The 27,836-nt window shown below is 37.6% G+C and overlaps 1 protein-coding gene across 4 annotated transcripts; it reads right to left on the reverse strand.

Annotated features, from left to right (window-relative positions):
* Nucleotides 1–158: 158 nt before the first annotated feature.
* Nucleotides 159–27,642, reverse strand: flr (fleer). 4 transcript variants are annotated; one of them, XM_017453060.3, is made up of 19 exons: nucleotides 27,454–27,642; nucleotides 27,208–27,273; nucleotides 21,345–21,554; nucleotides 18,762–18,818; nucleotides 17,517–17,652; nucleotides 15,947–16,051; nucleotides 15,414–15,542; nucleotides 14,868–14,917; nucleotides 11,511–11,663; nucleotides 11,241–11,306; nucleotides 11,008–11,061; nucleotides 9,869–9,922; nucleotides 9,097–9,167; nucleotides 8,778–8,988; nucleotides 7,075–7,146; nucleotides 4,709–4,812; nucleotides 3,870–3,948; nucleotides 1,445–1,574; nucleotides 159–611 (listed from the first exon to the last, which is right to left on the reverse strand). In XM_017453060.3, the coding sequence occupies exons 1-19, from the start codon at nucleotides 27,505–27,507 to the stop codon at nucleotides 475–477; spliced, it is 1,938 nt and encodes a 645-aa protein (XP_017308549.1). In that variant the 5' UTR covers nucleotides 27,508–27,642; the 3' UTR covers nucleotides 159–474. The 4 variants fall into 4 exon arrangements, with proteins under 4 accessions (XP_017308549.1, XP_017308539.1, XP_017308531.1 ...); XM_017453050.3 differs by having other exon boundaries at nucleotides 9,097–9,173; XM_017453042.3 differs by having other exon boundaries at nucleotides 9,857–9,922.
* Nucleotides 27,643–27,836: the final 194 nt, after the last annotated feature.

The following is a 27,836-nucleotide window of genomic DNA, read 5'->3' on the forward strand; positions in this document are numbered from 1 at the left end:
CCAAAAATGTCCAAAAAGTTCATTTCCATTCGGTGTATTTATTTTTTCACATGACTGTGCGTATATATATTTGTGCGGGCGTGTTTCCATGATATTAAAATTTTTTGTGACACACCTGTGTGTGTGTGTATATATAAAACAACAAATGAATACATTCAGAAATAATAAACGTGTTTATTCTGTAGAAAAAAAAAATATTTATTCTTTTTTTATGAAGTAGTAAGTGTTATATATCAATAAATATTTTTCTTGTAGTAGAAGAAAGACAGTGATAATGTTGAGAATCCTAAGGAGAAACATTTTATAGAAAACAACATGATTGATCATTGAAACAAATGAATGTGGAATTACTGGAATATTTCGGATTTCTTCCCAAACACGACTTCACATCATATTACAGGAAATTAGAAAAATAGCTTAAGAATGTCTGTGTTTAGTGTTAAACGTGACCCAGTATCGGTTCAGTAATAGTCGCTAGTCGTTCCATCCGATGACTTCATAGAACAGAGCCTTCAACATGCGAGCCTCATATGTCACCGTATTTTTTCCGATGTGTGTGCGTTCCTCCTCTAGAGGCTGCTCGATGACAGCCGGGACGTCTTTCCCGTACACTTTGGGCAGAAAAAGGAAACATAATTAACCTTCCTGAGAAAATCTACTTAAAAAACCCCCAAAACCCTACATTGATGAATTCTTCGTTCTGATTGGTTGATTTGTTACCTTTGGTTATATTAAGACGCTCGTTGTAATACATCATAATTTCTAAAGGAACACCTAATTCACAAATTTGTTGATATGGTAACGTTTCTCTCGTAAACAGATGTTTATTTAACATTTATGGAAGGAGTCAGCGCTAAAACTGTCATTTTAATTTCTCCACCACAGGACAAAGCAGTTTTCGGTTTCTCAGTAACAAATGAAAAATGTATGATGCATCATTATTTAATAAATAATGCGACATTTGCAGATTACTATGGTGGAAGAGGAATAAAACAGGCTGTTATTGGAACATAATCAACTTCATAGTGGTAAGATGAACTCAGCTTCATCACATCCAACCATTGTTGATTATTTTCCTATAACAGCATGACACACAATGATTTATTGCTTACATATCGAATATTTACAAGATTACAGTCATGTTACTGTATATGTAACTAATGTAGAGTGCATAGCTGGCTTAGTGGAATGGATTGGTTTCTCTAGCTGATTAGCTAGCAGTCTATTCATGTGTTATGTATGCGTCATTTGCATTATAACTAGTTGCTAAATAAACAACAGCTCAAAGCTATGAGACAGCTCAAAGACATTGTTTTTTTTTTTTTTATAGCATCTTTCCTCACTAATGAATTAGCTACAGACATTACTTATTTTAAACCAAGATCCCAAAACAAACTTTTATTTACTTATTTATTTTTATTTGAACTGGTCTTTTAACACTTACGCTCACAGTGTTCCAGGAACTGGATGCAGTCCTGCACCACGGTGTCCCTCAGCATGATCATGTGTTTGGCCATGTTCTCCAGCAGGGATAGGAAGCATCTCTTAATGTAGAACCATGTGTCTGTACCAAGCTGAAATTCATGCAACACGTAACGGATTAGCCACCACATTCTTGCATTCAAAATCTTACATTCACGATTACGATCACGATCTTCTTACTGTTGATGCTTTGAAATGTGTTTGATAATGAACGCATCCTTAATGAAGAAGAGAACCTAATTAATCAAATCAGGCACCAGGATAAGGAAATATACGCTCAAAGGGTTCTTGTATCACCTTACAACCGAGGGGTTCCCTTTAAGAAAAGATTGACCTGATAAATCAAAAGTCAGGAAATGCTACTTAAATAAACCCATTGATTAAATATACTAATAAGAATAACCTGTCGTCTCTATAGGAGAAATGATGTACAAGGCTGCTTCCACAGTTTTTTTTTTTTTGTAAAAAGCTGCTCATGTGATGCACACACTAACCATACTTACATTACAGCAGTCCTAGATCGTATCAGCTAACTATAGTTGTTGCATAATTAATACATTACACACACGAGATCTTTAATGTATCTTAATACAGTCCCCTCCAAAACTACTGGAACAGCAAGGCCAATTTATTTGTTTGTACTATACACCTAAGACATTTGGGTTTGAGCTCAAAAGATGAAAATGAGATGAGAGTTAAGGATTTCAGCTTTTATTTCCTGGTATTTACATCTAGATGTATTAAATGACATAAAACAGAACCTTTTGTATCAGACCACCCAATTTTTAGGTGAGTAAAAGTAAAGGAACAGATATGTCTTGAAGTAAATGAAAGTAAATAACAATTAATATTTGATTGCATATCCTTCGCCTGCAATAACTGCATCAAACCTGTGACTCACGGACATCATCAAATTGTTGGTTTCTTCTTTTGCGTTGCTTTTCCAGGCTTTTACCAAAGCCTCTTTCAGTTATTGTTTGTTTTGTGTGTGTGTGTGTGTGGGGGGGGGGGGGGGGGGGGGGTCTCCATTCAGTCTCCTCTTTGGGAAGTGAAATTCTGCTCAACTGGGTTAAGGTCTGGTGATTGACTTGGCCAGTTTAAAACCACTTTTCCCCCTGATTAAGTCCTTTGTTTAACTAGCAGTGTGTTTTGGATCACTGTCTTGCTGCATGATGAAGTTCCTCCCAGTTAATTTGGATGCATTTCTCTGTAAATTGGCAGAGAAAATGTTCCTGTAAACTTCTGGTTATTCTGCTGTGAGCATCATGAGTTACATCATCAATAAAGACAGTGAGTCTGTTCCAGAAGCAGCCATACAAGCCCAAGCCCTGACACTACCTTCACCAGGTTTCACAGATGAGCATGTATGTTTTGGATCATGAGCAGATCCTTTCTTTCTCCACACTTTGGCTTTTCCATCACTTTTGTAGAGGTTAATCTTGGTTCCAGAACTTTTGTGGCTCAGCTCTGTATTTCTTTGCGAATTCAATTCTGGACTTCTGATTCTTACTGCTGATGAGTGGTTTGCGTCTTGTTGTGTATCCTCTATATTTCTGCTCTCCAAGTCCTCTTCGAACGGTGGATTGTGATTCTTTGATCCCTGCCCTGTGGAGGTTGTTGGTGACTGTTGTTTTTATGTTTTTCTTCACAGCTCTCACAATGTTTCTGTCATCAGCTGTTGTTGTTTTCCTTGGCCGACCCATTCGGCATTCCAAATTGTTGTATTGGCCGCGCCCAATGTTTGTGCAATGCCTCTGATCGATTTTCCTTCTTTTCTCAGCTTCAAAATGGCTCGCTTTTCTCCCATAGACAGCTCTCTGATCTTCATGTTGGCTTTTTAACAACAAATACAGTCTTCACAGTTGAAACTGTAGGAAAGAGTATATGTTCAGAGCTACTTATTGTTTGAACAATCAATATAATAGGACATACCTGGGTAACAAGAAACACCTGTCAATCGTATGTTCCAATATTTTTGCTCACCTACAAATTGGGTGGTCTGATACAAAATGTGCAGTGTTCATTGTCATTTAACACGTCTACATATAAATACCAGAAAATAAAAGCTGACATTCTCTCTTCTCATTTAAAAATGAACAAATTAATTGGTCTTGCCATTTCAATAGTTTCGGAGGGGACTGTATGTGTATCTTATTCACACAGTGACAGAACTGAGCTAAACTGTGCATTCGTGAGTCTGCATTTATCTCAGCACGGCTCTGAGAACAAAAGCACTGTGTTTGTTCAGCTGTTCGTGGCAGAGCATTCTTCCGTTTTGGCACAATAAAAATAAATATCCCATTCAGCAGCAAGTGATTATGAGAGCGCTGAACACTGGTGGATGTGGAGGAAATATCGGGCAAAGAAAGACATTAAATATGCAGCACCTTCTTGTTGTACGGCTCCAGGCTCTTGATCACGCGAGAAATACCAAAGTCGTAGTTGCCTTTAGCGCAATACAGGGTCCTGCAGGAACAATGGCATGGTTTAAAATGAAATGTAACAACATATATGCATTCTTCTTTAGTATATGTGTTATAGGTCTGGTACAAAACTGAACCAATAAATTGCATTGTTTGTTGTTGGTTGTTTTTAAGAAGCCTCCACTTTCTCACCGCCCCTTAAACCACCCTCTTAATCCACATACAGTAGGTGAGCCGTCATTTAAAGGTGAATTTGTCAATACTGGACCTCTAGTGGTTAAGTAGGTGAAATACAACAACAATGTATGATTTTTTTTTGGTACTCCTTAACCCCACCTCCAATTCACACCCATGTACACAAAGCTCCTCCCCCAAACATACAGTAGCCAATTAGACTTGTACTGTATTATGCTTATGTTGCTTAATATGAGACCCAAATAAAGATGGTGAGTGGAGTTAAGGGCTTTTTAAAAAATAAGTTTTCTCAGCTACATAATACACTTGTGATGAGGCCATTGGTGAAATTATTATTTTGTATCATGTTCTACAAATTTTTCAGGTTATTTATGTTAGTAATAAATGTTAAAAAATCACTTATTGCACCTTTAAGTAAAGGGTCAACATAAGCCTGAATTTAAAAAAACAAACAACAACAACAACAAAAAACACCTACCCAGACCTACTATATGTCATGTCAATACCATGAAATATGTAAAGTGTTCTGATTGTTACTGTAGTTACCAGAATGACTTTTAAACATTACACAATGTGGTTTTAAGCTGTTATAAAACCCTATGCATTACCCGATCACGAGGTTGACGATGCACAGATGAAACACCTTCTTGTCTGGGTCGTTGTATGAAATCTGCTCTTCCTCTTTCTCGATTTTCCTCATCAGCTCCTCTGCCTTTAGACACACACCATAGAGTACACACATAACCGCCAAGAATTATTGGTAGCCATCAAGAAAATCACAACATAAATAATAACAAAGCTTTTCATTTAAACATATAAAGCTGGGGAAGCTGTACAACAGTATACAGAATTTTCTTTCTGGTTGCAAAATTATTGCCACCTCCACAGTTAATATGTGGTGATGCCTCCCCTGAAGAGAATAACACTTTCATTTTGAAAATTGACAATGCTGTTACAGTTCACTGTAAAATTTTACGGCTAGTGTTTATAATCTCTTAATGTTAGAACACCTTCATATATCTCGCTGAATCTTCCAACTTGTTTCTTAATATTGTTAATGGTAGCCATATTCCATATATGAAACCTAAAAAGCTAAATTTGTTGATATGTACCAAAGATCTGGAACGTACCAATAACCAATCAATAAAAATCTATCACTGATATAAAAAATAATAAAATAAATAAACACAGTAAAACAATATGTTTTTTCAGTTTGCTATTGGTACTAGCTTTTACTATTTGCAAGCCTTCTACTGGCACATTCCTTTTACATTAATTTTATATTTTACATATTATTAATTGTACTTTTGTTCAATTTTTAACGGATTTTTATTACATTATGTTTTTAATGCTATTATTTGCTGCATTTTATACTTTTATTATTTTGTTATTTTTCTGTCACTACTAATATTTGTTACATCCACAATTTTAAAACTAATTAGACGTGTATTTTTTTTACTTTAGCATTTAACCAGCTTTTATTATTTGCCTTACTTTTAATGCCATGTTCTTTTAAATTAAATCATTTGAAAAAATTATGATTTTCTTTTTATGTTATTGCTGCTATTTGTTGCTCCATATGTATATATAATTTTATTTTTCATTTAATCTATTAGTATCTGTTATTCTTCATACTTTTACTGGAATGCTACTTTCACATTACTTTTATTCCCTTTTGTTTTGACACTTTTTGTTATATTCTTTATATTTTGTATCTTTACTATGTTCTTTTTTCTGTCACTGCTATTATTTGTTGTTTTCATTATTTGCTTATTTTACTATATAATTTTTAACTACCTCTCTTTCTTTCTCTGTTTTTTTTAACACTGTAAATCACATTGAGCTGCATCTTAAGTGTATAAAAGGTACATAATAATAATATAATCATTATTATTATTATTATTATTATTATTATTATTATCTCTACTTACCTGTCTGACATCTCGGACTGGATGAGGGAACACCACTTTAAGCTCAACTTGGCAAAATTTGAGCTTCTCATCATCCCAACCTGCCCATCACTCAACCACAACCTCACTGTACAGCTCGGCTCAACCACACTCAAGCCAACCAGGGCAGCCAGGAACCTTGGGGTGATTCTTGATGACGGCCTGACCTTTACAGACCACATTTCAACTGCACGGTCCTGTAGGTTCATTCTGTACAACATCAAGAAAATCAGACCCTACCTCACTGAACAGGAAACGCAGAAACTAGTCCAGGCTCTTGTTATCTCAAAACTGGACTACTGCAATGCACTACTCTCGGGCCTCCCAGCCAGCTCCATCAAAACACTTCAGATGATTCAGAATGCAGCAGCACGCTTCGTCTTCAACCAGCCCCAAATGACCCATGTCATACCCCTCTTCATCTCCCTCCACTGGCTTCCTGTAGCCGCCCGCATCAAATTCAAGGCTTTGATGCTCATGTACAAGATCTTGTCTGGAACAGCACCCTCCTACTTCAACACTCTCCTGAAGGCTTACGCTCCCTCAAGCAATCTGCGATCAATCAATGACCGACAATTAGTAGTGTTTACTCAGCATGGCTCATGGTCCCTTTCCAGAACCTTCACACTATCTGTCCCTCAGTGATGGAATGAACTTCCAACCTCAATCCGGACCGCAGAATCGGTCACCATCTTCAAAAAACAGCTAAAGACACACCTCTTCTGTGAACACCTAAATAACCCCAAAAATGCCAGCACCACATTATCTTAAAAAAAAAAAAAGAAAAAAAAAAAACACCTACTCTGGCATTAACACCTCTACTCTGTGCACTTTGCTTTTCTAGAACTCAATTAAAAGCTCTTGTATAGTAGCACTACTTGTATTGTTCTCTGCTTGATATATCGCTTTGCTTGTATTTCCTCATTTGTAAATCGCTTTGGATAAATTCATCTTCTAAATGAATAAATGTAAATGACCACAACACAACAGCTTCAAATACAATGCTAATACAAGACAGTCCTTACCTCTTCATTTTGGCTCGTCATGATGTATGACACACACAGGTTAGCCAGGACGATCGCACTCACGTTGAGGATCTGTGAGATTGAAACAAAAAAAGAAAAAAGATAACATGGCTGCTTATTCAGTCGGAGGATGAGGATCGATAAAACACAGTCAAATGACATCCATATGGACACGGCAAGCTTCCAACACCACACTGAACGTCCCATGCAGTCAAACGGTTCACATGCTAGCACGCATTTTACCGAAGGCTTTCTTTTGCAGGGACACTCCTGAATGTTACACTGTTCCAGCTAGTGAGCGAAAACAAACAAACACAAATTCAATGCAAATCTTACACCTGGTTTACGGCCATGCTTTAATTCCTGTTCATTATTTATGTTAATGTAATTTCTTAGTTAAACATAACTGCCAAGTATGCTGTATATAAATATACAAGGGTGAGTCAAATGAAAACCTTAAAAGTGCAACATAAATTAGATCAAAAAAGCGAAGAATCGCTAGAACACACACACGGAATACAATTTAGTGACACCTATGTGTGACAAAAAACATTTAAAAAAAAAAAAAGCAAAGATTTAATTTGACTTAACCTTGTGTGTCATATATATATATATATATATATATATATATATATATATATATATATATATATATATATATATATATATATATATATATATATATATATAAAATTGACATAAAAACATCTAGGATATGATGATGCCTACCCCACAGAAAACATCAAGGAATCAAGATGTAAAATTTTATTTCAGATGTCAGAAACACATTCAGGTGAAATTATTATAAATTTACTCTCTTAGTGCCCGAGCCACTGCTGGATGATTTCTTACATAAAAAATAGCTAAAAAAAAAAAAAAAATCTCCAAATGAAAATTTAAAAAAGAGAGAAAACTGAAAACAGAAAAAATGTCATTTTGAAAAAAAAAATGTTTTATGCACAAAAATAAAATAAAAATCTTAAAATTAAAATAAAAAAGAGAAACATGAAAACAAAAAGTATAACGGAATTAGCAAAGAAAATAATCAAAAACAAAACAGATATCATTGTGCCCTAAATATTTTACGTATAAAAACGGGTCTTTGCTGAATGTTTTCTTACAACTAAAAAAAAAAAAAAAGAAGTTTAAAATAAAAGACAGAAAACTAAAAAACAGAAAATGGAAAAATTTTATGGAAAAATTAATATGTCCCTTCATAGGTTGATTTCAATTGCTTACATTAAAAGTAGATAAAAATCTAAAAATGGAAATACAGAAAATGGAATTTGAAAAAGTTAAAAACCATTTCATATGGTCAGAAATGTTTTATGTATAAAAAAGCCTTTTCTGAACTAAAAATTTGTAAAAAAAAAAAAAAAAAAATAAAAAAAAGAAAAAAAAAGAAAAAAAAAAGGAAAAGAAATTCAGAGGGCCCTAAATATGTTATGTATAACAATATCTTTATCAACGGTATTACTCTTAAAGGTCTTCAGTTTTGCTATTAATATATTTTTTATTTGTTACTTTTGAATAATAACTGAAATTTTAACATCTTTAAGACATCTGTTCAACCTAGGGGGTACAAACTTTTGACTGGTAGTGTACGTACAGTATATTATTTTTCAAAGTAGCTTTTAAATGTTTAACATTTGCCGGTAAAATTTGCAAATTAGTCAATTCTTTTTTGATCACACCACACTTACATTATCGTAGTGCTTCTTGACGATGGGCTCGTAGAATCCGATCGCTTCTTTGTATTTGTTCTCCTGCATGAAGAGCACGTGCGCTACGTTCAGCTTCCACATGTCATGCTCATTACAGAACTCCACCGACTTGCGGAAGATCTTCTCCACCATGTTGTAGTTCTCGCGGTTCCAGTAAATCTTAGCCTGTGCCATGAGCACAGGGATGTATCTGCAAAAAAATAACCGCATAACTCATAGTGGAGCTCAGGAACAATTAGATCCAATTCAGTGTAGCCAGTTTTTAGCATTAGCAAGTAAGGAGGGAATAAACACGCACTCCTCCAGAAGCTGATCATAATCCTCGACTGCTTTTTTTAGACCTTCGTCGTCCCGTGTGCGTCGTGACTCCTGCACCTTCAAGGACAAAATGGCTTTTAGTGGTTTTTTTTGTGTTATTATTCAATAAAATCCATTTATACCCCAGCAGTGTTGAATTCTGGATTCAGAAGGTGTTTGTACTTAATGCTCTTATTCTAACACTTTATTGTTTCTTGTACAACAGTTACTACACATCTAAGTCTTATAAAACAGATTTAAAAACATGTGTTTTAAAAGATAAACAAAAAACGATAATCATTGATGTGGAACTTTGCTGTAAGGAGACATTTATGTAACATTTCTGGAAGGAGTCTCCAGTGTCAAGGTTTTTTTTTTTTTTTTTTTTTTTTTTTGCTTATTTACTTAGAATTTTGTCTTGTTGACTAGAGAAAAAAAAAAAGACAGGCTGATGAGGGAACAACTGTTTATAGCTGCTATAATGTAAATGATAAGAGCTAACTTGTTAAATGTAACTATAAACGGATAAAAAGTACAAAATGTTCTTTAATAAACAAAAAATTCTAATCATATACAAATTGCTGTGGTGTAATAGGTAGAAGATTTTGTGATATAATGTTATGGGAAAAAAATCTCTGTGGTGGTAACAGTAACTCTGCTTCATGTCGTTGATTATTTTCCTACAACAGCACTCCTGCTGTATTTTACTCCTTACTTAATGCCTTTGTTCATCGTAAGGTAAGTGGGGAAAAAAATATAACCTGTTTGGTGACCTTGCGTAACTGCTCCGTCAGTTTTCCCGCCATGTCGTCTAACTTCCGAAACGCCTGAAGGAGAAGACACGCAAAAGCTCTAGTTTTGCTAATGCACGCTAAATAACTGTACAGAACAAGAAAGGGAAGGAACCCAGATTTGTACTTCTCAAATTGGGGTTTGAGGACACCCGAGGCACAGCTGTGAAGCATAGCCGGTGGAGTCTGTGATTTTTTGTGGTGTAAATCAAAAGCAACTATTAACAAAGTTATTATTTTTAGGGGTCCAAGCACCAAAGTCAACTAAAAAACTAAATATGGCATAAATCCATACGGTTTGGGGCCGAGGGAGTGGGGGGTGGGGGGTGGGGGTTAGTCAGACCTAACCCAGACCAAAAGTCAACTCAATGTGTTCTATCAAAGTAAAGTTCAGGAGTAGAAAGCTCCACAATATTGCTTACTATTTGACAAATTTAAAATAACGTTCGTGAAATAAATCCATAGTCAGGGAGTCTTTGGAACTTATTTATGGGCAATGGTAGCTCAGTGGTTAAGTTGTTGGGCTACTGATTGGAGCATCATGAGTTCAAACCCCAGCACTGCCAAGCTGCCACTGTTGGGCCCTTGAGCAAGACCTTTAACCCTCAACTCAGATATATAAATGAGATAAATGTAGGTCGCTCTGGATAAGGGCGTCCGTCAAATGCCATGAATGTAATTTCACAGTTAAATGGGTCCTTGGCTACAAAACTTTTCAGAACCACTGATTTAAACAATATTTCTGGAAGTAGATTAACAAAGTCCCTTCTCATGAAGATCATGTGAGGTAAAATAGTCTTTTTTTATTTGTATGCTTCACAGAGCAACAAAAAACATCAACAACAATCATCTCAAGTGGAAAATAATAATCATAATAATAATAATAATAATAATAATAATAATAATAATAATAATAATGATTTTTACATTTGTTTTAATCCCAATATTAGAACTCTTAGATCCTGACCTTTGTATTACAGGAATGAATACAACATTAAACTCAACAGATCACGATTTGTCTATATTCAAGATATTTTTTTACTTATATATTTTTTTTCAGTGTAATGTTTTTATCGCATATTAAGAATGAGTCCAACTATAAGGGTGAAGATGAGTGTTACCTCCTCTGGAGCGGTTTGACTCGTCAGCATGGCATCCAGAAACTCATACAGGTACTGAAGCAGAAACAAACAAACAAACAAACAAACAAACAAACAAACAAAAGCAACACACTGACAGTCAGTCATAATAAAAATTAAGCACTGAATTCTACATCATTAGCACTGAATATGTTTTCATATTTATAGCCTCCTTAAATAATCTTTAACATTAAATGCTTAAACATTTTTCTTACTGGCGAAAGAAACTTGTAGGTGAGGTGTGCATTTTCAGCCATCACATCAGCAGCCATGTCGAAATACTGCAAGTAAAAAAAAAAAAAAAAAAAATAAAAAAAGGAATATTTAAACACAGCACAGACTCAAATTCACAGCAGAAATAGGTTAGTTCTCTATATAAAATCCTTCCTCAGGGTATTACATAACCACCCAAAATTCAGCTCACGGAGAAAGCAATAAATAAATCAAGTGAATTATTAAAGCTAAAACTTGCAAATGAGTAACACCTCATATTTACAGTAGAGCAGGAGCAGGTTGCCGAAGGTGGAGGGAGGAAAAGGGCTCTGCTGCAGGAGGAAAGCGAGCTTCTCGAAGCCTTCTGTCGGCTTGGTGTCCATGTTCATGAGCGCCTGGTTGTGAAGTGTGACGGGGTCAAGCTCCTGTGATCAGAAAATGAAGCATTAATGCTAATGTGAAGGATCTGGCTAATTTGTCGAAGATAGTATTATCATCTCAATCAAATTTCACACATTTCACCATTTGTTCTCTCTGCAGATTTGCAAGAGAAATGTTCACAAGATATCATTAAAATAGCAATTTGTAATGTTGCACTGAACATATTTTTTCCCTTCCCCCACCTCATCTCAACCACTTATGCTGAAACTGCATATGCTTGTATAATAAATAAATAAATAAATAACTAAATAAGCAGCAAAGCTGATCAGCTCTGGTACAGCTGTGGGCAGGCTAATTTCAGGGCCAGAAATATGTAAGGTTGAAATGAAGAAATACAGCTATTCAAATTCCATATAACATTGCAGTAGCAGTTAAAGTATTAAATTATTTGGTTTGGAAACTTGGTACTTAAAGCAATATTTCTTCAAACAAATACAAGGTATATTTCTTAAGTACTTCTTAAAGCAAGCGTAGGCTATATTTAAAAAAAATATTTCTTGAACCAATATTTTTTAAAACAGGGTTCATACAGATGCTTCATAATGAAATTCCAGGGCTTTCAAGGATTTTTCAAGCACTATTTTTTTTTTGTTTTCAAGGACTATACAAGAGATGCCATCAAACATATTCTTTATTTCTATTTTTTAAATTCCAAAAAATATATATTATTAATCATAATAAAAACACAACCTATTTTGATATAGAACCATTTCCCAGCCATGATGTACTAAATGTGCATTTCCCAGGCATCTTCACCATAATGTCAATATACTCCAAGTGACTGACAACGAGTATGAAATAGTGACTGAACTGATTAAAGTTGTTATGCTTTTTAAATGTGCCCATATTCGTTTTTGAGGTTTACATGCATCCAAACTCAAAAACACTTTAATTTTCTCATAATTTACATTGCAGCATAGGACCTCATAGGACCATCTCTCTCGGGGCAGTACTGGCCACTCTCTTCTACAGAAAGTAAAGGTTTGTCCAAAAAGTCGCTAGATATGTCCAGGGGTGCAGCTTGTGAACAGGCAATTGCTTGGGGCCCCAGGCCGTTAGGTGCCCTCAAGAGCGGACATATTTTGCTCCACTGCAATGTCTCAAAAATGTGGTAACAGAAGTGACAATGGATGACTTGCAATAAGATGACAGTCAGAAACCTCCTGAAAGGGGCCCAAGGTCATTCCCATCGACTTTTCGGCGGTGATATTTTCAAAAAACAACACCAGTGAAGGAAAATGAAGAGGACTTTTCTGTCAGGACAAGACAGTGGTAAGTGGATCGGATAATGACAACTGTTTTCTGTAACTGATGAAAAATACTCTGGTCTCCGGAGTGGAGACTCCAGTCTGGAGCACGGGTCCAACTCTGCCTGCTGTGACCGAGTCGAGAGACAATTATTAACGTTGTCTCTCTCTGCCATTCACATTAAACCACAGCACTGCAAATATTCATCACATAGCACATGCTCACAGAAATCATGTCTCCGCCTTCAATAAGACAACACAGCATTTGCGCTAGCCAAGGCCTGTAAGCAGCATTTGTAGAATCTTTAATGCTTAAAGGGTGTTGATGAGCACTGGCCTTATAATGTAGGTTTAGTTCTCCAAGAAAACAAAACAAAACAAACAAACAAAAAAAACAAACAAACAGTTTTTAGATATATAGTTTGTACTATGTTTATATTGTTTTTATTTTAAGTGTTTTGCAATGCTTTAGCGTTCTATATATTTATATTTTGCTCTATATTTTTATTCACAACTTTTAATGGTCTTTTGACCTGAAGTTATTTATTTAAGTTTTTAGTGTTCTTTGCATTTATAGTTTGAAAATTGTACTAATGTGAACATTTGAAATAAATACAAAAGTTTACATTGACATTTTTGGTTGGTGTCAGATTATCTATAACATAATAGTGATGAATGCTGGTTGGAGGGGCCAAGTTTAAATTGGAGGGGCTTAAATTTCAAAAAAGCCAAATTTAAGTACTTCAAGCACCTTGTATAAACCCTGTTAAAACAAACATTGGATAGATTTTTAAATATTTCTTTAAACAATATTTCTTAATTCAAACAAAGGCTATATATTTTTTAAAAATATATTTCTTAAAACAAACGCAGGCTATAGTTTTACAATATTTCCTTAAATAATATTTGTCAAAACAGGCATAGGCTGTATTTTAAAAATATTGCCTAAAACATATTCAGCTATATTTAAAAAAATATTTCTTAAAACAAAATATTATTTCCGAATAGTATAATGTCTAACGTTGCTATATAACATTGCTATTCTGGGGTTTCTCAAATTACTATAGACGTGAAATGTGATGCATGGTACGAAGCTATGTTAATAATTCCCAAGAGAAATCGCAGTTTGTACCTATAATAAACATATTTCACAGTAACCATATCGCTGTTTGGCACTAGAGGGAAGCAAAAAACTAAACACACCGCTTTAACTTCCAATCCACTTAGTTCTTTTGCACAAACGAACCTTCTGTTGTAAACAAAATGTTCACATATTTGCTTGTTTACAATAATTAGCTTTAAATAATCATGAATAAAAATTCACCTAATACGGATAATTGTTCGTGTAATGTTGTAACCTCTAGACAAACCCGTACACATAAACATTTGGCGTTTATGTTGCAATTCGTTGATTTTCTTGGGTCTAACTCGGCTGGACACATCTCAGTACTCCTAACTACGTTTCCCGCAGGGCTGGGACGAGAGCTTGCATAAGTCAAGGGGCCAGTGTTTGAGTTTATTATTTCTCCCCAGGTGATGGGAAAGAAAGCATGTCTCTGCAGCTTTTCATCAGTTTACACAAGCGAGTGTGTATGTGTGTTATCCACAGCCAACAAGCCTTAAACTCCCATCAGATTCACAGAGGAACCTTCATTCCACACCAGTGAGTGTGTAAAACCTTCAACTCGAGTCATTCTACCATGATTTCACTGTTCAGAAACCAAAAAGGTTCATTGATGAACTCAGAAAAAAGGTCGCATACATGAGCGAGCACGCCTGCTGGAAAAAAAGGAAAAATCTCTCTGCTGACAGGCATGTGGCTGATCTGAGAGCTTCTGCTTGCAAAGACAAGCTCAACATGCAAAGTTATTCAAGTTACTGATGGAGACGGAGGTCAAAAATATGGAAAAGTGCGTGGAAAAAATAATAAATGACAAGTACCTCTTCTGACCTGGGTGGCATATCAGTCAGCGCTTCCTGAGCATCATCATCTGTAGAGGTCAAAAACAGGACAAAATCAAGTGACTCAAATTCATTTTATTCACAAGCTGTATGTTTTATAACAGGGGTATAACCCTCAAGCTCCCACACGATATGATACGATTTGCATTCATAAGGAAACAATTCCATATTTGATGATACCACTTAATTTTGTATGATACAATTTTGATTCTTAAGTCAGTGATTCGATGTCTGGCGATACCAATGTATCTGCTACAATACAATATGATACCATTTCGATGCATAGGGCAACAATTCCATATTTGACAATACCACTGAAATCTGCTTCCCCAGAATATGATGTGATTGCAACTCATAAGGCTACAAATTTATTAATATTTGATGATACTTCAGTTTTATTCTTAAGACAACGAATCGGTATTTGGCGATACCACTGAATGCGCTACCATACAGGACCTTCTAACCAATTAGAAATCAGAATTCAAGAACAAGTGCGGTGTTATTTTGTCCGTAGTTTGTACTCACACTTCTTCAGCTGGTATTCGATGGCTGCTTTCAGGTTAAAGGCTTCGATCAAGGCCGTTTCGTGCAGCACGAGCGTGTTTCCCACACTTTTTACTTCAATCCCTTCGGTTGTCATGCCGACTCCGAGTTCTGTGCATAAAAAACCCCCCACAGAGCTGAGTATTAAGAAATAGAATATAAACCCTTTTCTGTTCAGTGTGCTTCTTGGGTCAGGTTTCATTTCAACGGTTTTTGAAAAAAAAAAAAAATCTATTCTAATCAATTATCTGCATCTTAATTGCTGGTAATACAGGCAATTTCTATTAGGTGAATAAAGGTGAATAAAGACATCTGGGACTGAAATCATGTTTTTCTTCTGAGGTTAAATTGGCCTGAACATAATCTCGGTTATATAAGCTCATTTTTGAAAAATGACTTCATTGGAGAAGCAGAGCCAAGCCCAGAGCTTCATGCTGGAACGGAAAATAAAGGTTACACCCATGTGGAAGAACCAACCACTTATTTTTAAAGCAAGAAGGGGAATGGATGTAAACCTGGGTGCTCCCTTATCCCGCGCTCGATGATCTCCCGGATGTACTTGAGCGCTGCAGCGTACTGCTTGAGGCTGTAGTGACAGAGAGCGATGTTGTAGGCCAAATCTGAAATGAGAAAAACAGATGAAACACTGTGAAAGATGAAGATCTCCCGTACCACAACCACATCCATAAAAATACTAAATTACTACCCTGAGGGCCGCTGGCTTGTCCTGCCAACGTAAACATACCATTTCATGTCATATCACTTTTCCTGTTCGTATGGAAATATATATATATATATATATATATATATATATATATATATACATATAAAAACATCGATTCCCTCGCAGAGAAAATATGTGGCCAAACATACTATTAAATACCACTCTTTAGTGTCTTGGTGCTAAAATTGTACATATACAGTGCATTTGAGTGCAAACGTTTGCGTACCCTTTCAACAAAATGAGGACGACAGATGTGAATTCATAACAAGTCAATCATAACAATTAGTGTGTTGCACTACCTCAAGATTAAGATATGAATAGTTATCTTAATTAATAAAGGGGCATCTGAATTATTTTTAAATATATTATACCACAGCACAGAACTCTGACTACAAATCACTGTTTCTATTAACATGCTCATTCAAATATGTTATCCTTTGTGAAGTAACACCTAAAGCAGGGACGCAACATATAGATAAATTAAAACCTTCAATCAAACAATTGTTGTTATGGTGAAGTCTCCAGGTTCAGCACTCTATAATGGTGTAACTATAGTGTAACTATAAAGAGATTAAAAAAAGGACAATGTGACATTCTTTAATAAATAAAACATTAATTATTGGCAAATCACTGTGGTGTAAGAGGAATAAAATCCCAGAACCTTAAGAGGTGCTGTTATTGGAGACGTTTCTTTAAAGCTGTAACTTTCCGATGCCTTATCAGAGAGGCCACTGAGGGAATGACTGTTTAAAGCTGCTGTAACATAAGTAAGAAAAGGCACTGACTCATTTCACATTAAACGTAATTATTAACGGATAGAAAGTATAATGTGTCCTTCTTTAATCTTAACGCTGTAGTGTAAAAGAAATAAAAAATTTCAGGATGTGTTGTTAGGGGGAAATAATCAAGTTCAGGCTGGTAGCAGGACCTCAGCTTCATCACACTACCTTGATGTGGATTATTTTCTTAAAACATCGTGACACAGAGTGTTTTATTCCTTATATATATGTGTTCATTATTTAAAGATGTGTTCATTATATAAAGAATATATATAACATCTTCACTGTGTAAGTCGTTTTAACCATTCAAATAAAACTGACTGAGTGTGTGGACTGAAGTGTTTGTGTGTGTGTGTGTGTGTGTGTGTGTGTGTGTGTGTGTGTGTGTGTGTGTGTGTGTGTGTGAGTATGTGTGTGTGTGTATATGTGTGTGTATGAGTGCGTGTGTGTGTGAGTATGTGTGTGTGTGTATATGTGTGTGTATGAGTGCGTGTGTGTGTGAGTATGTGTGTGTGTGTATATGTGTGTGTATGTGTGCGTGTGTGTGTGTGTGTAAGAATAAAAAAGCTCTGGCTTGTTCACCTGGCTGGTATCCCAGCACTTGCATGGTGCCTGTAAACTTGGCGCAGGCCTTCTCGTATTCTCCGAGCTTATACAGCAAGCAGCCTTGATCCACTTCAGTGTCCGGGTCATCCATGGGCAACTGCTCCACCAAAGCCTGGAACGATTTTTTTTGTACTTTTATTTTTGCCAAAACAACAAATCAGCTACTTCCAGCTGCATGTAGTGGTCAGTAAACCAGAGACGACACAACAGTATAACAGCATATCTTAACAGCGAAAGAGGAAATAGTTAGTATAAATAGAACATTAATATTACTTTTACATCTCTACAGATGATGGACAAGAATGTTTACATTTCAAACCAATTCCAAACACACTTTTAATGCAAACTTAAGTGTAGTCCGTGTAGTGCGGCGGTTATTATACTATTTCCAGAGCAGTTGTGCGGCTCTTATGGTGTATGGATACAACAAAACCTCCAGGTAACTGTAATTACTTGTTGAAATCAGGAATACATCACTTAAAGAAACGCTGTTAAAAGAAAATTATCAATGATGGGATGAGGTGGTGCAATGAAGCTATCACCCTGAAGTTGATTATTTTCCTATAACAGTGTTACAAAGTGTTTTATTCCCCTTATTCCACAACAAATGGCCAACAATTATACAATTTAATTTATTAAAGAATGTCACGGCATACTTCCTTTCCATTTATACTTACATTTAATTAGAAACAAATTAGTTCCTATTCTCGCTTATGGTAAAGCAGCTATAAACACTCATTCCTTCTTTTTTTCTCTCTCCAAATTAATAAGACAAAACAAAAAACCACTCCTTGTCACATTACTGAGAAACTCCAAAACGTAAACGCGACTGTCTTGAGGATGTCAAAAAACATAAAGTTACAGTTTTACCTGCTGACACTAGAGACTCCTTCCATAAATGTTAAATAAACATCTTCTTACAGAAAATGTCAGCACTTTTTTTGCTATAAAAATGATAACGAATTAGAACAAGTGCATCAACACCTCCTGACTAATCAGATTCCAGAATTCAAACTTGCTGTGGTAAAAAAAGTTCGGTAACAGCTGTTTGCATCAAAACAGTCAAAATTCTTGTCTGTGGAAACACACAGATTGGGAGATGCTGGACTGTTCATTGAAATCAGAGTTGTCCATTTTGTAAAGAAGGAACAAAACAAACGTTGACAGAAAACACTGTTGCTGTGGCATTTAAAGTTGTTAGCTTTAGAAACATGAACTCACCATTGCGGCTGGAAAGTCTTCCTCTCCGTACTTTATAGCAGCTTGAAGTTTTATCATCTGTGGGTGACCGAGAACGGATTGAGGAATCTAAATTAGCACTGTGTCAATGATTTAATATTCTGGCTGTAAAATATTATATATATATATATATATATATATATATATATATATATATATATATATATATATATATATATATATATATATATATATACACACACATACACACACATATATACACACACACACACACACACACACAATATCTCAAGTGAGCACACCCCTCACATTTTTGTAAATATTTGATTAAATTTTTTCATGTGAAAACACTGAAGAAATGACACTTTGCTACAATGTAAAGTAGTGAGTGTACAGCTTGTGTAACAGTGTAAATTTGCTGTCCCCTCAAAATAACTCAACACACAGCCATTAATGTCTAAACCGCTGGCAACAAAAGTGAGTACACCCCTAAGTGAAAATGTCCAAATTGGGCCCAATTAGCCATTTTCCCTCCCCGGTGTCATGTGACTTGTTAGTGTTACAAGGTCTCAGGTGTGAATGGGGAGCAGGTGTGTTAAATTTGATGTCATCACTCTCACACTCCCTCATACTGGTCACTGGAAGTTCAACATAGCACCTCATGGCAAAGAACTCTCTGAGGATCTGAAAAAAAGAATTGTTGCTCTACATAAAGATGGCCTAGGCTATAAGAAGATTGCCAAGACCCTGACACTGAGCTGCAGCACGGTGGCCAAGACCATACAGCGGTTTAACAGGACAGGTTCCACTCAGAACTGGCCTCGGTATGGTCAACCAAAGAAGTTGAGTGCACGTACTCAGCGTCATATCCAGAGGTTGTCTTTGGGAAATAGAGGTATGAGTGCTGCCAGCATTGCTGCAGAGGTTGAAGGGGTGGGGGGTCAGCCTGTCAGTGCTCAGACCATACGCCGCACACTGCATCAAATTGGTCTGCATGGCTGTCGTCCAAGAAGGAAGCCTCTTCTAAAGATGATGCACAAGAAAGCTGTAAACAGTTTGCTGAAGACAAGCAGACTAAGGACATGGATTACTGGAACCGTGTCCTGTGGTCTGATGAGACCAAGATAAACTTATTTGGTTCAGATGGTGTCAAGCGTGTGTGGCGGCAACCAGGCGAGGAGTACAAAGACAAGTGTGTCTTGCCTACAGTCAAGCATGGTGGTGGGAGTGTCATGGTCTGGGGCTGCATGAGTGCTGCCGGCACTGGGGAGCTACAGTTCATTGAGGGAGACATGAATGCCAACATGTACTGTGACATACTGAAGCAGAGCATGATCACCTCCCTTCGGAGACTGGGCCACAGGGCAGTATTCCAGCATGATAATGACTTTTGCCTTGCTAAAGAAGCTGAGGGTGAAGGTGATGGACTGGCCAAGCATGTCTCCAGACCTAAACCCTATTGAGCATCTGTGGGGCATCCTCAAACGGAAGGTGGAGGAGCACAAGGTCTCTAACATCCACCAGCTCCGTGATGTCGTCATGGAGGAGTGGAAGAGGACTCCAGTGGCAACCTGTGAAGCTCTGGTGAACTCCATGCCCAAGAGGGTTAAGGCAGTGCTGGAAAATAATGGTGGCCACACAAAATATTGACACATTGGGCCCAATTTGGACATTTTCACTTAGGGGTGTACTCACTTTTGTTGCCAGCGGTTTAGACATTAATGGCTGTGTGTTGAGTTATTTTGAGGGGGCAGCAAATTTACACTGTTACACAAGCTGTACACTCACTACTTTACATTGTAGCAAAGTGTCATTTCTTCAGTGTTGTCACATGAAAAGATATAATCAAATATTTACAAAAATGTGAGGGGTGTGCTCACTTTTGTGAGATACTGTATATATATAATTTAAACAGATACTTGAATCAATTCTGTTTTGTCTGGAATAGAAAAGACTCATGGATTTTTTTTTAAAATCACGTACCATTTGCTTTCTGTTTTGTGTCGATCAGTTTATAACTGCAGTCATATTTACATCAATTACAGAGTGACACTTACGAATACCTTCACATGTTATAATGTATTTGTAAGGCATTATACACATCGTTATAATTATTTATGAAAAAGGCATTACAGTTTGTAGCATTGCTTATAAACTGTTAAAAGAAGCATCATAAATAGAGACGGCACTGATCTAATAATAAGCAGTATCAGGGCCAAGATGATACCAGCGGAACGGATATCAGAAGAAATAAAAAATCATATTGGACATCAGATCCTGTAACAAATGGCAAATATTGGAACTGTTTTTCTGGTTTCTGGACAACAAATGTATTTCTGGAAATGGAAACCAAAAATCGAACTGGAAATCTGGAACTAGAAATCAAAATAAAGCCTAATTTCAGTTTATATTTTCTAGTGGATCACTTTCACAGCTGTACATCTAAATCACTTTAACCATCATCAACCATTCTGGAGTTGACAGATGTTGTTAAGCATCTACAATACCTTAACTATAACAGTGGGTTTCATTTATAAACCCCAGATTCACTGTAAGAACATTTTGAGAGACATTTTTCTCCTGCATTAGGGTGGATCATATGACCTTTGTGTGACTTGTAGGGCTGTCCAGAAGAAAAGTGGCTTTCATTGCGTCCTGGAAAGCACACCCTCCGTACAGGGACTGGGCGTAGTACAGTTTGTAGTCTTCCACCTCTGGGTGCAGCTGAATGAGTTGCTCGTAACAATCTGCTGCATTGGTGAAGTCCTGCACATGATAATAGCAGTAACCCAGGAGAGACAGAGCGGCTCTGGACTGCAAAAGAAATAACACAGCAGAAGAACAGTCACAGCATGTCGGGAACAGTCATAGAACACTCACAACATGACGAGAACAGTCACAGATCAGTCACAGCTCTTGAGAACAGTCATAGAATACTCACAGCTCTAGAGAACAGCCATAGATCACTCACAGCTATAGAGAGCACTCACAGATCAGTCACAGCTCTAGAGAACAGTCACAGATCAGTCACAGCTCTAGAGAACAGTCACAGATCAGTCACAGCTCTAGAGAACAGTCATAGAACACTCACAGCTCTAGAGAACAGTCATAGAACACTCACAGCTCTAGAGAACAGTCATAGAACACTCACAGCTCTAGAGAACAGTCATAGAACACTCACAGCTCTAGAGAACAGTCATAGAACACTCACAGCTCTAGAGAACAGTCATAGAACACTCACAGCTCTAGAGAACAGTCACAGAACACTTACAGCTCTAGAGAACAGTCACAGAACACTCACAGCTCTAGAGAACAGTCATAGAACACGCAGAGCTCTAGAGAACAGTCATAGAACACCCAGAGCTCTAGAGAACAGTCACGGAACACCCAGAGCTCTAGAGAACAGTCACGGGACACTCACAGCTCTAGGAAACAGTCATAGTACACTCACAGCTCTAGGGAACAGTCATAGAACACTCACAGCTCTAGAGAACAGTCATAGAACACTCACAGCTCTAGAGAACAGTCATATAACACTCACAGCTCTAGAGAACAGTCACAGATCAGTCACAGCTCTAGAGAACAGTCACAGATCAGTCACAGCTCTAGAGAACAGTCATAGAACACTCACAGCTCTAGAGAACAGTCATAGAACACTCACAGCTCTAGAGAACAGTCATAGAACACTCACAGCTCTAGAGAACAGTCATAGAACACTCACAGCTCTAGAGAACAGTCATAGAACACTCACAGCTCTAGAGAACAGTCATAGAACACTTACAGCTCTAGAGAACAGTCACAGAACACTCACAGCTCTAGAGAACAGTCATAGAACACGCAGAGCTCTAGAGAACAGTCACAGAACACCCAGAGCTCTAGAGAACAGTCACGGAACACCCAGAGCTCTAGAGAACAGTCACGGAACACTCACAGCTCTAGGAAACAGTCATAGTACACTCACAGCTCTAGGGAACAGTCATAGAACACTCACAGCTCTAGAGAACAGTCATATAACACTCACAGCTCTAGAGAACAGTCAGAACACTCACAGCTCTAGGGAAGTCATAGAACACTAACAGCTCTAGAGAACAGTCATAGAACACTCACAGCTCTAGAGAACAGTCAGAACACACAGCTCTAGGGAAGTCATAGAACACTCACAGCTCTAGAGAACAGTCATAGAACACTCACAGCTCTAGATAACAGTCATAGAACACTCACAGCTCTAGAGAACAGTCAGAACACTCACAGCTCTAGAGAACAGTCAGAACACTCACAGCTCTAGGGAACAGTCACGGAACACTCACAGCTCTAGGGAACAGTCACAGAACACTAAGAGCTCCAGGGAACAGTCTTAGAACACTAGCAGCATGACAATAACAGTCATAGAATACTCACAGCTCTAGAAAACAGTCATAGAACACTCACAGCTATAGAGAACAGTCATAGATCACTCACAGCTCTAGATAACAGTCATAGAACACTGACAGCTCTAGAGAACAGTCAGAACACTCACAGCTCTAGGGAACAGTCATAGAACACTCACAGCTTTAGGGAACAGTCATAGAACACTGACAGCTCTAGAGAACAGTCAGAACACTCACAGCTCTAGGGAACAGTCATAGAACACTCACAGCTCTAGAGAACAGTCAGAACACTCACAGCTCTAGGGAAGTCATAGAACACTCACAGCTCTAGAGAACAGTCATAGAACACTCACAGCTCTAGAGAACAGTCATAGAACACTCACAGCTCTAGAGAACAGTCATAGAACACTCACAGCTCTAGAGAACAGTCATAGAACACTCACAGCTCTAGAGAACAGTCATAGAACACTCACAGCTCTAGAGAACAGTCATAGAACACTTACAGCTCTAGAGAACAGTCACAGAACACTCACAGCTCTAGAGAACAGTCATAGAACACGCAGAGCTCTAGAGAACAGTCATAGAACACCCAGAGCTCTAGAGAACAGTCACGGAACACCCAGAGCTCTAGAGAACAGTCACGGAACACTCACAGCTCTAGGAAACAGTCATAGTACACTCACAGCTCTAGGGAACAGTCATATAACACTCACAGCTCTAGAGAACAGTCAGAACACTCACAGCTCTAGGGAAGTCATAGAACACTGACAGCTCTAGAGAACAGTCATAGAACACTCACAGCTCTAGAGAACAGTCAGAACACACAGCTCTAGGGAAGTCATAGAACACTCACAGCTCTAGAGAACAGTCATAGAACACTCACAGCTCTAGATAACAGTCATAGAACACTCACAGCTCTAGAGAACAGTCAGAACACTCACAGCTCTAGAGAACAGTCACGGAACACTAACAGCTCTAGGGAACAGTCACGGAACACTCACAGCTCTAGGGAACAGTCACAGAACACTAAGAGCTCCAGGGAACAGTCTTAGAACACTAGCAGCATGACAATAACAGTCATAGAATACTCACAGCTCTAGAAAACAGTCATAGAACACTCACAGCTATAGAGAACAGTCATAGATCACTCACAGCTCTAGATAACAGTCATAGAACACTGACAGCTCTAGAGAACAGTCAGAATACTCACAGCTCTAGGGAACAGTCATAGAACACTCACAGCTTTAGGGAACAGTCATAGAACACTGACAGCTCTAGAGAACAGTCAGAACACTCACAGCTCTAGGGAACAGTCATAGAACACTCACAGCTCTAGAGAACAGTCAGAACACTCACAGCTCTAGGGAAGTCATAGAACACTCACAGCTCTAGAGAACAGTCATAGAACACTCACAGCTCTAGAAAACAGTCATAGAACACTCACAGCTCTAGAGAACAGTCATAGATCACTCACAGCTCTAGATAACAGTCATAGAACACTGACAGCTCTAGAGAACAGTCAGAACACTCACAGCTCTAGGGAACAGTCATACAACACTCACAGCTCTAGGGAACAGTCATAGAACACTGACAGCTCTAGGGAACAGTCATAGAACACTCACAGCTCTAGAGAAGAGTCAGAACACTCACAGCTCTAGGGAAGTCATAGAACACTCACAGCTCTAGAGAACAGTCATAGAACACTCACAGCTCTAGATAACAGTCATAGAACACTCACAGCTCTAGAGAAAAGTCAAAACACTAACAGCTCTAGGGAACAGTCACGGAACACTCACAGCTCTAGGGAACAGTCACAGAACACTAAGAGCTCCAGGGAACAGTCTTAGAACACTAGCAGCATGACGATAACAGTCATAGAATACTCACAGCTCTAGAAAACAGTCATAGAACACTCACAGCTCTAGAGAACAGTCATAGTACACTCACAGCTCTAGGGAACAGTCACGGAACACTGACAGCTCTAGGGAACAGTCACGGAACACTCACAGCTATAGAGAACAGTCATAGAACAGTCACAGCTCTAGGGAACAGCCATAGTTCACTCACAGCTCTAGGGAACAGTCATAGAACACTAGCAGCATGACGAGAACAGTCACGGAACACTCACAGCTCTAGGGAACAGTCATAGTACACTCACAGCTCTAGGGAACAGTCATAGTACGCTCACATCTCTAGGGAACAGTCACGGAACACTCACAGATCTAGGGAACAGTCATAGTACACTCACAGCTCTAGGGAACAGTCACGGAACACATACAGATCTAGAGAACAGTCATAGAACACTCACAGCTCTAGAGAACAGTCATAGAACACTTACAGCTCTAGAGAACAGTCACAGAACACTCACAGCTCTAGAGAACAGTCATAGAACACGCAGAGCTCTAGAGAACAGTCATAGAACACCCAGAGCTCTAGAGAACAGTCACGGAACACCCAGAGCTCTAGAGAACAGTCACGGAACACTCACAGCTCTAGGAAACAGTCATAGTACACTCACAGCTCTAGGGAACAGTCATATAACACTCACAGCTCTAGAGAACAGTCAGAATACTCATGGCTCTAGGGAACAGTCACGGAACACTCACAGCTCTAGGGAACAGTCATAGAACACTAAGAGCTCCAGGGAACAGTCTTAGAACACTAGCAGCATGATGAGAACAGTCAGAGAATGCTCACAGCTTTAGAGAACAGTCATAGAACAGTCACAGCTCCAGGGAACAGTCACAGTACACTCGCAGCTCTAGAGAACAGTCATAGAACACTAACAGCTCTAGAGAACAGTCATAGAACACTCACATCTCTAGGGAACAGTCATAGAACACTCACAGCTCTAGGGAACAGTCATAGAACACTCCACCAGGAAATACAATCATATTACTCCTGCTTTGGAGTCCCTCCACTGACTCCTGGCTCCTGGTCTGGTTCCGTGTCGATTTTAAAATTATGATGCTGACATACAAAGCATTACATGACTTGGCTCCTCATTACATATCTGTCTATGCTACATCCCTTTGGAACTCTCTTCCTCTTGAACTTAGGGAAGCTCAGACCTTTGGCATTTCTAACGCTCAATTCAAGACATACTTTTTTAAACTTGCATTTGACTGCTGAGGTCTACTTATATTATTATTATTATTATTATTATTATTATCTTTTAAATTTTTTTTATTTTTTCAGTGTACTGCTTATTTTGTGTACAGCGCTTTGAGAAGCTGCTTTTAAGGGCGCTCTATAAAATAAAGTGTATTATTATGATTATTATAGAACACTCACAGCATGTACAGACTGCAAGTTTACTGATTTTAAATATTTACATTTAGGCAATGTGTCAAGGAGCAAGATGTGGGCTTCTGCTGTTGTTGCTCATCTGCCTCACTGTTTGACATGTTCTGAGATGCTTTTCTGCTCACTGCTGTTGTAAATAGTGGTTATTTGAATAAATGTACCCTTCCCTTCAGCTCAAACAATCTGGCTATTCTCTTCTGACCTCTATCATCAACAACAGAACTGACACTCACTGAGTGGTTTGTTTTTGTTGTTTTTCACACCATTCTGTGTGAACTCTAGAGACTTTTATGTTTTAAAATCCCGGGAATACATCAGTATCTGAAATACTCAAACGGGTACCAATAACTATGCCACCGTCCGTCACTTAGATCACATGTCTTCCCCATTCTGACCTGAACATTAATGGAAGCTCTTGACCCATATCTGTATGATTTTATGCACTGCTTCTGCCACATGATTGTCTGATTAGATAACTGAAAGAATGGGCCGGTGTTAAGACGCACATTTATTACTTTTTTTATGATAATACAATCATTTCCCCCATGAACACAACTAAACACTTGTAAATGTGCACATCTGACAAGTTTTCACAGTTTTCAAGACACGTGAAAAAAAAAAAAAAAAAAAAAAACAGGGGGGTGCAAACATCTGTGGTCACGTGCATCTAGATGGCTCGTGAGAAATCAGTGCGTAATATAATATAATGTATCGGTTATTATAAATTATTTCCAATTACAACATTAATTATCCTAATATAACCAAACACTGAGAAAGAAAGAAATGTGACTTACCTTTATGTGTTTTTGAAGTTCATTGCTGAGGATGTGTATAGCGTCTCCATAACGTCCATCTTTAATCTTCAAATAAAATTAATAATAAATAATACACGCTTTATTTAAAAAAAAACCACACAAATATTAGAGAAAAATACACAACACAATAAAATACTTATTAATGGCGTGTAAAACAGTGTTGTGACATTATCGTAGCGCGCGAGGTAGCTAAGCTAACAAGCCTTAAAGTTAGCAAAAACTCACCAGTTTATAAACCGTAGCGGTGAATTCGCCGTCTTTAATCGGAGTCAGCATCATGTCTAAACACTTTATTCATTTATTAATTAAAATAAATACAATTATAGCACGAAATTATCTCTCACGAGCTACTTAGATGCTAAGCAGCATCATAGCCTGTACAGCGACATACAAGATTCCGTTACTTAGCAACAGTACCGGAACCGGAAATCACTTCCGGTTTGCGCATTAAAAGCCCTATAGCTTTTTTTTTTGCTGTACATAAAATAAATCGTGTAAATATATTAAAGTTTTATGTTACAAATATAGATTTTATACATATTTTCTGTTCGTTTTTAAACGTGTTTTTTATATTTGATGTTGAAGTTCATTATGCAAAAGACTGATAA

The sequence above is a fragment of the Ictalurus punctatus genome, chromosome 2 (genome assembly GCF_001660625.3).
Source record: "Ictalurus punctatus breed USDA103 chromosome 2, Coco_2.0, whole genome shotgun sequence".
Lineage (NCBI taxonomy): Eukaryota > Metazoa > Chordata > Actinopteri > Siluriformes > Ictaluridae > Ictalurus > Ictalurus punctatus.